This window comes from Protomyctophum parallelum (assembly GCF_964188405.1).
Source record: "Protomyctophum parallelum genome assembly, chromosome: 20".
In the NCBI taxonomy this organism is placed as follows: domain Eukaryota; kingdom Metazoa; phylum Chordata; class Actinopteri; order Myctophiformes; family Myctophidae; genus Protomyctophum; species Protomyctophum parallelum.
In genome coordinates, this window is record NC_139718.1 from 28,754,472 (window position 1) to 28,765,565 (window position 11,094).

The window sequence follows — 11,094 nt, forward strand, 5'->3', positions numbered from 1 at the left end:
CCCTGTTATATTTTGTTCCTCAAGCTATATTGTATTGGGAAATATTCTGAAGACTTTGTGCTACACTACAATGACTCGGCAGTACTGACTGCTGCTGATTATGCAACATTTGCTTACAAGCAATACTGTATGTACTGTAGATGTGCTTTATGACCTTCCATTGGGTACCTGGTGGCTCTGCCAATTTTACCACGTGCTCCATAGATGGATAGTTAGATAAATCAATAGACCTTTACTGAGTACCTTTACGGAAATTCAGTCACTCACTCCTTGTGAGTTGAAAGGATCCGGGTTCAAATCCGACTCCTTGTAACTTGTTTTGCATGTCACCCCTCTCTCTTTGCCATTCTACACTCTCCTGTATAGTAATAATAATAATAAAACTTTATTTGTATAGCACCTTTCATGACATGAAATGCAGCTCAAAGTGCTTTACAGAGCAATGGAGGAAAAAAGAAAAGAAAAGCAAGGCATAAACATTCAAAAACAAGCAGTAATGCAATACAGTGAGGACATGAATAACAAAAAATAAAAGATCAATTAAAAGCAAGGGTGTAGAAGTGGGTCTTGAGCTGTGCTTTAAAAATGTCTACAGAGGCTGCCTGTCAAAGGTACAATGGGAGTTTGTTCCATGCAGTCGGCCCGTAGAAGCAAAAAGCTGCTTCCCCGTATTTTTTAGTTGCCATCTTTTTAGGCAAAGCGAGCAGGCCAGCAGTGGAAGACCTTAGGGCGCGGTTTGGGACATATTTAGGCAGGCAGTCATGTAGGTAGGAAGGTGCGAGACCATTGAGACCAAGTAAAATAATTTTGAAATCAATCCTAAAAACAACCGGAAGCCAGTGCAGTGAAGCCAAAACTGGAGTAATATGTTCTCTCATCTTAGTTCTAGTTAAAACTCTGGCTGCTGCATTTTGGACAAGTTGTAATCTGTCAGTTGTTTTCTTAGGCAGTCCAGAAAAAAGTGCATTGCAGTAATCAAGCCGAGAAAAAACAAAGGCGTGGAGTAAAACAATAAAAATGCCAACAAAAAGATCGAACTTGCATAAGCGAAATTGCTTGTGTCACAATCAACAATCTAACTGTCACATATAATAAAAAGACAAGTAAGACGCGCAAACGCGTGAAGCGAACGCAGCTCGTGTGTGTGTGGTTGTGTGTGTGCGTGCCACAGCTGCGCCCTCTGGTGGCGGGCCGGTGGTGTAACAGCGTGACACCACACAGCGTGACACACACACACACAGACACTCAGCCCCTGCTGTCATAGTAAGTGGCTCACTGCGTTCGCAATGAATAAATAATAATACAGTACCATCTCATATTCCTGCCGATTGTTTAAAACCCAGGAACGTACTGCCAGCAGCGAGAGGTGGAGGCCATCACCGAGGGGGTTGAAGAGGATGAGGGCTGCTGCTGCTGTGAGCCGGGCCACATGCCCCACGTCCTGTCCTTCAACACTGCCTTCGGCCAGCGCTGGCTGGCCTGGGAGGTGCTGGTCACCAAATATGTGTTGGAGGGCTACAGCATCACAGACAACAGTGCCGCTTCCATGCTCCAAGTGTTTGACCTCCGACGAATCCTGACCACTTACTACGTCAAGGTTAGTGGAGTAGAGTCATTGCCACATGATTTCAGATGGAAGTGCAGATTCATTTCTTCATTTCATGGCTCTGCAAGAGGCTAGTTCAGTCTATAATCGGGTCTGTCTTTGTGTTTGTCTGTCTGTGTATTCAGAGCTAATTTAGCTAATGCCGCTAGACGGATCAGTGCCAAATGTTTATACTTCCAAAATGAAATATCCCAGAAAGTATACTTTTTTTTTAATCAATCTTAATTTAATCCACCACATTTAAAAAATACCACACAAATGGTGTACCAGATGTAAACATACAATGAATGACACAAATGAGCCAATCAGAAGCTGTCTTCTTCTTCTTCCACCGTTCCTTCCTGGTGTCAGGGCATCATCTACTATGTCATCGCATCCCCCAAGCTAGAGGAGTGGCTGGCTAATGAGACCATGAGAGATGGCCTGCGGGGCTGTGGAGAGAGGAACTATGTAGACCTGGACCCCACCTTTAACCCCAACATCGACGAAGACTATGACCACCGTTTGGCTGGCATCTCCAGGGACAGCTTCTGTGGAATCTATCTGAGCTGGATTCAATACTGCAATTCTCAACGGGGCAAGGTAGGGTTGCTGTTGAGTAACATGTAGCATTAAACCTTTGACTTCATGGGGTACAGCATCGCAGCCTGGTTGTCAGTGAGTGAGGGCATCCCACAATGCAAAGTAAGGTTTTAAGTTTAACCGTATGTTGCATTGAAGAGTGCTTGAGCAAGACTTAATGTTGATCTGCATAAGAGCAACAGCTAAACATTTTTCCTTCTTTTATCTTATGCTGAAAATGTTTGGACTAGTGTTGTGCCAGTTAATCTAACTTAAACAATCATTGAAATAATCAATTTGTTTCTCTCCTTTGCTTCCAGCCACTGGAAAGTGACAAGGACTCAGCCCTGGTGTTGCTGTGCTTTGGCCTGTGTGTGTTGGGGAGGAGAGCCCTGGGGACAGCTGCACACCACATGTCCAGGTTTTTATAAATTTCAAGGACTACCAGTTTGTTATGCATTAGGCCCATAACTCTGAGAGTGTACAAACTCTGTACATAACTAAGATACATACAGACCTTTTTAAGAGACTATTTGGTTCCTAACTTTCAATCATTTAGCTGGGGACCCCCTGAAACCCCCTCCATGTACCCCACTTTGAGAACCACAGATTGTTTTCCCAACTACTCAAACACACAAGACATGACAATATCTTTCCAACTGAACCAATATTTATTGTGCATGCCTCCTATTTGTGGGCTGGCTTGTATGATTAAAAGAGCATTACAGTACGTACAAGAGAAGCATGCTGGAAAATTTATCGGACACTTTCTTTTACTTTGCAAGATGTTGCACATTGCAGACAGTGTTTTATCTGGAAAAATAGGGTCTTTATTCATGACCACATGTCCTCTCTCTCTTTACCACAGCAATCTGGAATCTTTCCTGTATGGATTACATGCATTATTCAAGGGCGACTTCCGCATTTCTTCAGTTAGAGATGAGTGGATCTTCGCTGACATGGAGCTCCTGAGGAAAGTTGTGGTGCCTGGAATCAGAATGTCACTAAAACTCCACCAGGTGAGGCTCTGAAATAATATAAATGGGCTAAACTGTGGCCCTTTGATCAATACTAAATCTAATATATATATTTTAAACATCTGGTGTTTAATTCCAAAATGTGCCTTTGTTTTGTATTCTCCAGTAGGATGTAATGGGATCCTGTACAAGAGCCTATAAAATGTAACATTTCCTGTTTCTAGTTTGACCCAGTCAAGCTGCTAACATTTGGCTGCAATCTTGCACCACAACATGTCTCCTGTCTTTAGCTAGTTTATTTATAACCGGTTTAGCAGATTTAGTGGATTTCCACTTAGTGTATTTTGTCTACTTGTACATTTGCAGTAGTCATTTAATTAGTTAAAAAAGGAAGGGAAATGCAGACAGTTATTGACATGATGGAAACACTGTCTGGACTCAAATCAACAGTGAAAAATTTGGAAGCAAACAAAATGCTCAATTTCAATGGTGCTATACTTGTGCAAATGTTAATTAAATTGTTTGCTGTTCATTGAAAACATATTAATGCAATGAAATATTATCTTTTAAGTATTTAAAATGCACATTGAGTAATATTAAAAATGTCAAGCTTTATAATTGTGCTGGATGTTAAAGAAATGGCATGCAATGGTCATAAAATTTATTCAATTTCCAAAAGCTTACTATGTGTCCTCTCTCCGCCAGGACCACTTCACATCCCCAGATGAGTATGATGAGCCGGCGGTGCTGTTCGAGGCCATTTCTACCCACCAGCAGAACCTGGTCATTGCCCACGAGGGTGACCCAGCCTGGAGAAGTGCTGTGCTCTCAAACTCGGCATCACTCCTAGCCCTGCGCCACGTCCTGGACGAAGGAACCAATGAGTACAAGATCATCATGCTCAACCGCCGGTACCTCAGCTTCCGAGTCATCAAGGTACGACGTCATCAAAGATAGAATAGTGAATACATCAGCAATGTAATGTCAAACTGATGAATAAGACAAAGTAGTTGTGTATTGTGTTGCATATTTGTTTTCTATTTTTTCTTGTTTTTTTCTTGTTTCACTTGGGACTTACTGAAGATCTGCAGCAAACAGAGGGAGGCGTATGTTGAAAGCCGAAATGCTTTCAACATTCATAGTTCATACACATGACTGAACCTGACATCAGGCCAGTGGAGTGGCTTAAAGGCAGTCTAGTCAGGTGCACGAGGCAGGCACAGGTGTTTGTGATTTAAATAGTGAGAGAGGACAAGGAAAAAGGATAGTAATAAGTATCATTGGAAAGGGCCAGAAAGTAGCAGTAGTGAAAGAAATCATACAATGTCACCAAAAGAGGGGAACTAGAGATACTCAAGTAAAAGCATTTGTCTTCATGATGCATGAATATATCGATGTCAGACCCCACCCCACTCGAGTGGTATAGTACATATATTGAACTCGGCCAATATAATTACCCAAACGTCACTTCTCTCCTTGGTCTTCAGGTAAATAAAGAATGTGTCCGAGGCCTTTGGGCTGGTCAGCAGCAGGAGCTTGTCTTCCTGAGAAACAGGAACCCAGAGCGTGGCAGCATCCAGAACGCCAAGCAGGCCCTGCGCAACATGATCAACTCCTCGTGTGACCAGCCTATCGGATACCCCATCTACGTGTCTCCTCTGACCACCTCCTACTGCAACTCCCATCCACAGCTCGGACACATTCTGGGGGGACCCATCAGTATCGGAAACATCAGAAACTTTGTTGTCAGCACCTGGCACAGGTTTGTACTGCCGAGTCATTCATTCCATTTGGAAAATAATTATTCACTGCTCACCTTATCCTCAGTTCTATTTACACCCATGTTATCATCTCAGTCTGTTACTTTATGTTGCTCAGAGGAAGGGTTTCGGTCCTGCAATGTTGGTGCCCATACAGAAAGTTAACAACGTATCAGGCACCTTTGCAGGTGTCTCAAGTTTCACCTTATGTCAAATAGTGTGTGGGTGTGTGTGTGTTACACTCTTATAATGTAGATGGATAGCCTCCTGCCGAGCTAAAATATGCGTTTGTTTTATGTTTTTTCCAAATTTGTCTGCTAATTCAACTGTTATTCTCCTCTTTGTGTCCTTTGTGCTGCTGTGTGTCTAGGTTAAGGAAGGGCTGTGGTGCAGGGTGTAACAGTGGAGGGAACATGGAGGACTCTGATGCAGGAGGCCTGTCCTGTGGCAGTGGGAATGGGACAGTCGTCAGTGACTCTCAACAGAGCTCAGGTTCTCAGGGTGGAATGTCTGGCCCTGCTGCTACCAACTCCTACCAGCCACACTCTCTGGGTGAGTGCTGTTAGAGGTTTAAATGTGGTCGCTGTCGGCCGGAAATCTTGTATGTCCAAAACCATTACTTTTCAGGAAATGTGGAAAAAATAACCTGAGTTCCAATGGATCCAATGTATTTATTATTTACTCGTAAACTCTTGTTAATACTTTCTATTTCTATTCTACCACTTTCAACTTGTCCTCCCTGTTTTGGGCATGTTATAATAGAAGAAAAACAAATTTTTGCTACTTTTGCGTGTCATTGGCATTGTGATGGCAAAAGAGGTGGAGATTTTTATTTCCGACAGCAACGTTGTACTATATGTTATTTGTTGAGGTGCTGCAAAGTGAGAAACGTATTATAACAAAGCTTTATGTAAAACTACTGTGTGGGAGCTACGATTCCACAAATGCACAATCCTTATAAGTTGTACCTCATTGTAAAGGTTTTCCGATGATAAAATACAATACCAATTGGTATTACGGAAGTTAATAATATTTAATAATAATACTTACAATGTCTGTCTTTTGCCTGGCTCTTCCTCCTGCCATCCTCTGTCTCCCAGGCACCAGTCAGAGTTCCCAGTCAGTCCAGTCCGGTCTGGTCCGCCACTCCCCGGCCCGGGCCTCGGTGGCCAGCCAGTCGTCGTCCTACCGCTACAGCAGCAGCCGTCACTCCTCCCTCCGTACCTCTGCCACAGGCCTGGAGCCCTGCCGCCGCTCCTCCACCAGCCAGCTGTCCCTGCGCACACTGCCCACCTCCCTGCAGCTCCGTCTGGGCTCTACTTCTGACCCGGCGGGGCCGTCCGCCTCCCTCTCCAGTCACAGCATCCCGCCCTGTAAGCGCCACACGCTGGTGGGCCTCCTGGGCAACGACGGGTTGTGCAGCAACGTGGTGGCCGACCCGCTAAGCCAGCACCCCCCCCACCACCATCACCACCACCCCCTACACCCACACCAGCACAACCCTGCCATTTCCACAGTGCGCAGGGATGACATCTCCTACAGAGTACAGGTGTGTGTGAGGGTTGCTGTTTCTGAGAAACGGGACTCGATACGGAACTCTGTTGGCTCTCTGTGAGGATTGAGTTTGATTTAGTGGTTCTCGAACTTTTTAATTTCAAAGTATGCATTAAGGTAATGGACCCACATAATTCGGAGATTGAACAAATGGACCCGTTTGGTCCCATTTGTGCACTCTCAGAGTTACAGACTTGTAAGAGTCCATTTGACTCTTAACTATCAATCACTTCGCTAGGGACCCTCTGGAACCCCTTGAAATGACCCCTGGGGGTCTCCGGACCTCACTTTGAGAACCACTGGTTTAGTGGTATGATGATATAAAAGAAACACAACAGATTCTTTTTTTTTTTTTTTTTTAAGATATTTTTTTGCGGCTTACGCCTTTATTGGTTTTTTAAGGGATAGAAAGTAGGCTGACAGGAAACGGGAGAGAGATGGGGGGATGACATGCGGTAAAGGCCGTGTCGGGTCCGGGAGTCGAACCCGCGGCACACCGCGACTGGATCACCAGTCCGGTGCCCAGACCGTTACGCTACGGCCTGGGCCTCACAACAGATTCTTATAATACTTCCCTGTGAATGTTATAATGAACTATATTATTTTAAATCATTGGACCTGATTAGAAATATGTCATGTGATAGATTGTGGACGCAAGTCAGGTGCTGGAGACCATCAACCTGTCCAAGAGGAAGGAGCTGCAGTGGCCCGATGAATCTTTGAGACTGAGGGCAGGACGCACATGCTGGAGAGACTGGAGCCCCCTAGAGGGCATGGAAGGACATGTAAGTTATTAGGCCAGCTAGTCCTGATGTCAATCCACGTGTTTTCCCCATTCAAAATCCCTTTTTCTTTTTTTAATATAAGAACTGTGTTCCAAAGATACGTTTAAAAAAAGGTCCAGTGATTCTGTCAGGGTCAGGCTCTGAATTGTTCAGTTATATTTGATTGCCTGTTTGTTTGGAGAGAATTTAATTAATTTTGCTGCGGTACCCAGAAGTAGCTTTGGAAAATGACAGTAGGAAATCACGTGATTCGCTGTCGCCACTGAAGCATAGCATGCTCCATCAAAACATTCCAGAGATTCCTTGGATTTTGTGACATTTGTTGTTGGTGTGTTATTATTTAGTTTGTTTTATTAAACAACTGAGAACTGCCAACACTCGTTTCTTCTTCTACATGAAGAAGAAATCCAATGGAACACAACAGTGATTATGTTTGTTTGCACAAGGCAGCTACCGTACATGTAAAAACGTCTGGGTTTCCGAGGCTACCGTATATGTAATGGGATGTTGTCGTTGGGTAATTTCAATGCCTGATATGAGATTTGTAGTCAATTTGCAGTCTTTCATTTTCGTACTATTTGGATAAGATTTTGTACCGTTTCAATATCTGTTGGTGCTTTGTAACCATATGAGTAAAGTAGCTTTACTAATTGTTTTCATTTTTGGAACATGGTTCTCATATTACACAATTAAGAAATAATTATGGGATTTTGAAAGGGAAAAACACTTTCTGTGACCCAGTGGCGTGTTTTTTTTTACTTCAGACTATTTATAGGCCTACTAGAGGTTCAGGCCGCCACGTGGCCTTCACACCTACATCGCACCGGCAATCCAACCAATATGCCCATATGGAGATCTCTGTGTCTGCCAGTGCTTGTCCCTTTATGCCCATATATGGAGATTGTCATCAGTATATGCCCATATATGTGCATGACCCCTTTTGTGCACCATATATGGAGCTGACTGAAATGTTTGCACCTGATGCCATGATGACACATGAGGTAAGACTGCATTGGGAACTCCTTATGCAAATAAGTATATATATTTAATATATAAGCTGTGCATAAACATAGACATACAATCATACAGTACCATATATTTCTTGAAATGTTTGACTTTTCGGATGTAAACCTGTATGTAATTGTCCTTGCATTTCTATTTTTAAATTGTTATCCTGTGGTGTTTACAAAACATAGCCTCAAAATAATTATTTAGCTCATACTGTACCACCAGTCATTAAACATGGTTTCAACTGGTATTTTACATCCTTAGGCTTGCTCTGTATATTTCCTTTTATTAGATGGCCCTCCATGCAAATCCAATATGATCTGAAACTTACAACTAGTGCTCTTTGGCAGGTGATTCACCGGTGGGTGCCTTGTAGCCGCGACCCAACCAATCGGTCCCATATCGACAAGACCATCCTGCTGGTACAGGTGGAAGATAAGCTAGTTCCCATCATCGAGACTGGGGTCATTGAATTGGGCGCAGAGGTGTGAGCCAAGCAAGCACATCACAAACACTCACAAACCTACACACCTTTTTTGAGGAAAAAATAAACCAAGGTCAGAGCTTTCCTGGCTCTCCGCAAGAACGCAAGGAGCCTGCGGACAAACAGGGAAAACGGGAGTCTTCCCCCTCCCCCGTTCCTTATTGCTGAGGGGGAACAGGAAGCCAGGGAATTGAAGTGCAAGCGGAGGCAGAGTACACTTTCATTCAACATCCTTTACTATGACGACATGCATTTTACAGTATCTGCCTTGCTTTGCGTCGCTCAGAAATGCTGCATGACCATTAATAACCCTATTAAGTTAATTATAGCTACTGGTAATTATTTTCTATGCATTTTGTGTGTGTGTGTGTGTGTGTGTGTGTGTGTGTGTGTGTGTGTGTCAAATGAGTGTCAAGAATGTATGGAAATATATAATTTTTTATGTTTTGCCTCCAAATACTTTGCCAAAAAAAAACCTGGTATTGAGTAATGGCCATGGTTTCATACACATATTTTTATTTTATTTTATTTAAAAAATGTTGCTGCCATGACAACAGAAGAACTTTATTTAGAAGAGGCTGATGTTGGAAAAGACTTTGCCGTTGCTGTACTCAACATACTTTTTTGTTGTTGTTGCTGTTGTCATTCCTCTTTGATTAGTTTGGAAATTAGCAAGATTATGTTGCGAGGAGAAGAGAAAAAAGAGAACTTGCACTATAATTTCTTTTTTATTTACAGCGATGCACTAAAATCTTGAGATAATATCACATCTTTATTTATTACAGACTCTGAATGGTTGCCTTGGTTACTGATGCCTTGGGAATGGAAAAAAATGCAATCATTGTAAAGTTTTCAGCCATTTTAGTTTTTACTGTTTTGTTTGATAAACTTGAAAATAACTTTTTACTGTATATGATTCTATATATATATTATGTCAATGTACAAAAGATTTTGTTTTGAATATTTATTACTGTGAACATGGTATTTACACTTTGTTACCTGTTTCTTTTCATTTATGGGACAAAGGTTAATGTATCAATAAGGACCATCGGTTGAAAACAAGATGCCGATCCCCCCCCCCCCCCCCCCCCTTTTTGATGGACTGTTCCCTTATTTAATTTAACTTAATTATTTTCTATACAGAGAAATAAAACTGTTTGAATTATGGCAAACATCTTTAAAGAGCCTGGAATTATGACAGTTTTATACATTTTGTTGTTTTTCAAAATGATTATAGGCTAGCTAAAAGGAAACAAGCCACTTGAGAAAGAAGAAGCCGGGTGTAGTCACTAGGTTCAATCACCACGTTGCTGTCAACTAAAGCAGAAATGCCTTTTAAAAAATGTTCAAGAAGAAACGAGAATGGTGGTGGTGCATCAACAACATGGCCTCTACAATACAGTATGCACTGTATCAGTGGTGGAAGAAGTACTCAGATTTGTTACTATAGTAAATGGAAATAATGTAGAAATACATCATACTATAATGTAGAAATGTCCTGTATTCAAAATTTTACTTAGTAAAAGTATTGGCATAAAAGTAGTACCAAAATAAAAGTAGACCTACTCAAATATTTCACAATTTGTCAAACTTTTTCACGTGTTAAAAGTGGAGAAAGTACAATATTTGGCCTTCTGAGATGTATCGAACAATTTACATGACATGCCGTAGTCAAGTAAAGTACCACAAAAGTGTACTTAAATGTACTTGAGTAAATGTAGGCCTCTTGGTTACTTCCCACCACTATGTATCAAACCAATCAAAGTGCACTGCTCAGTGACTCACACATCAGCAGCCCACACTACCGCTCTGCCTAGACATGCAGTGCTCTATGAGTTTCCCTGAGTAAGCAACTCTTCGTCTTGTGACAAAGCATATTATTTTACAAGATGTGCTGGTTAGTTAAGCACGTGACTTTGTTTTGTTTTTTTGTACCTACCAATAAGGAATTGTCACTGCGACAATGGTGTGTAGCCTATATATTCTAGCCTACATTATTCAAATTTATGTTGCGATCTTAATGAATATGTTTAAAATGCATCCAAATTTCTTACAGCTTGAGCAGAATATCTTGCTAGAAAAGTGTTTCTCAAAGTGGATTCCAGTCCACTTCTCAAAGTGGTTTCCACTTTCAGACTACAAATCTCAGGCAATGAAATTCCAGCCATTTGAATTGATTCTCCCTTAGGACTAGTGGAACGGGCATTTTGTTTCCATTTGTACACTCTGAGTTATGGGGTCGTTGAACCACAGTGCTTGAAAATAGTTAGTTATTATTGTTTTTAACAGTACAGTGCGTGGGTTGCTTGATCACATGACAGTACCATAATATCGGACAGTACAGTGTACAAGTCCCGCC

At 42.0% G+C, this 11,094-nt stretch overlaps 1 protein-coding gene across 2 annotated transcripts in view; it reads left to right on the forward strand.

Moving 5' to 3' along the window:
- The window catches only part of pcnx1 (pecanex 1), a 44,846-nt gene extending 34,842 nt beyond the window's left edge, over positions 1-10,004 (forward strand). For both annotated transcript variants that reach the window (XM_083791283.1, XM_083791284.1), the window contains exons 27-36: positions 1,344-1,597; positions 1,958-2,188; positions 2,488-2,588; positions 3,036-3,186; positions 3,850-4,080; positions 4,632-4,906; positions 5,275-5,456; positions 6,005-6,453; positions 7,103-7,243; positions 8,602-10,004. In XM_083791283.1, the coding sequence (XP_083647409.1) occupies positions 1,344-1,597; positions 1,958-2,188; positions 2,488-2,588; positions 3,036-3,186; positions 3,850-4,080; positions 4,632-4,906; positions 5,275-5,456; positions 6,005-6,453; positions 7,103-7,243; positions 8,602-8,742 (2,156 nt within the window). In that variant the 3' untranslated portion in view covers positions 8,743-10,004. The remainder of the gene's footprint in view (positions 1-1,343; positions 1,598-1,957; positions 2,189-2,487; positions 2,589-3,035; positions 3,187-3,849; positions 4,081-4,631; positions 4,907-5,274; positions 5,457-6,004; positions 6,454-7,102; positions 7,244-8,601) is intronic.
- The last annotated feature ends 1,090 nt before the right edge of the window (positions 10,005-11,094 follow it).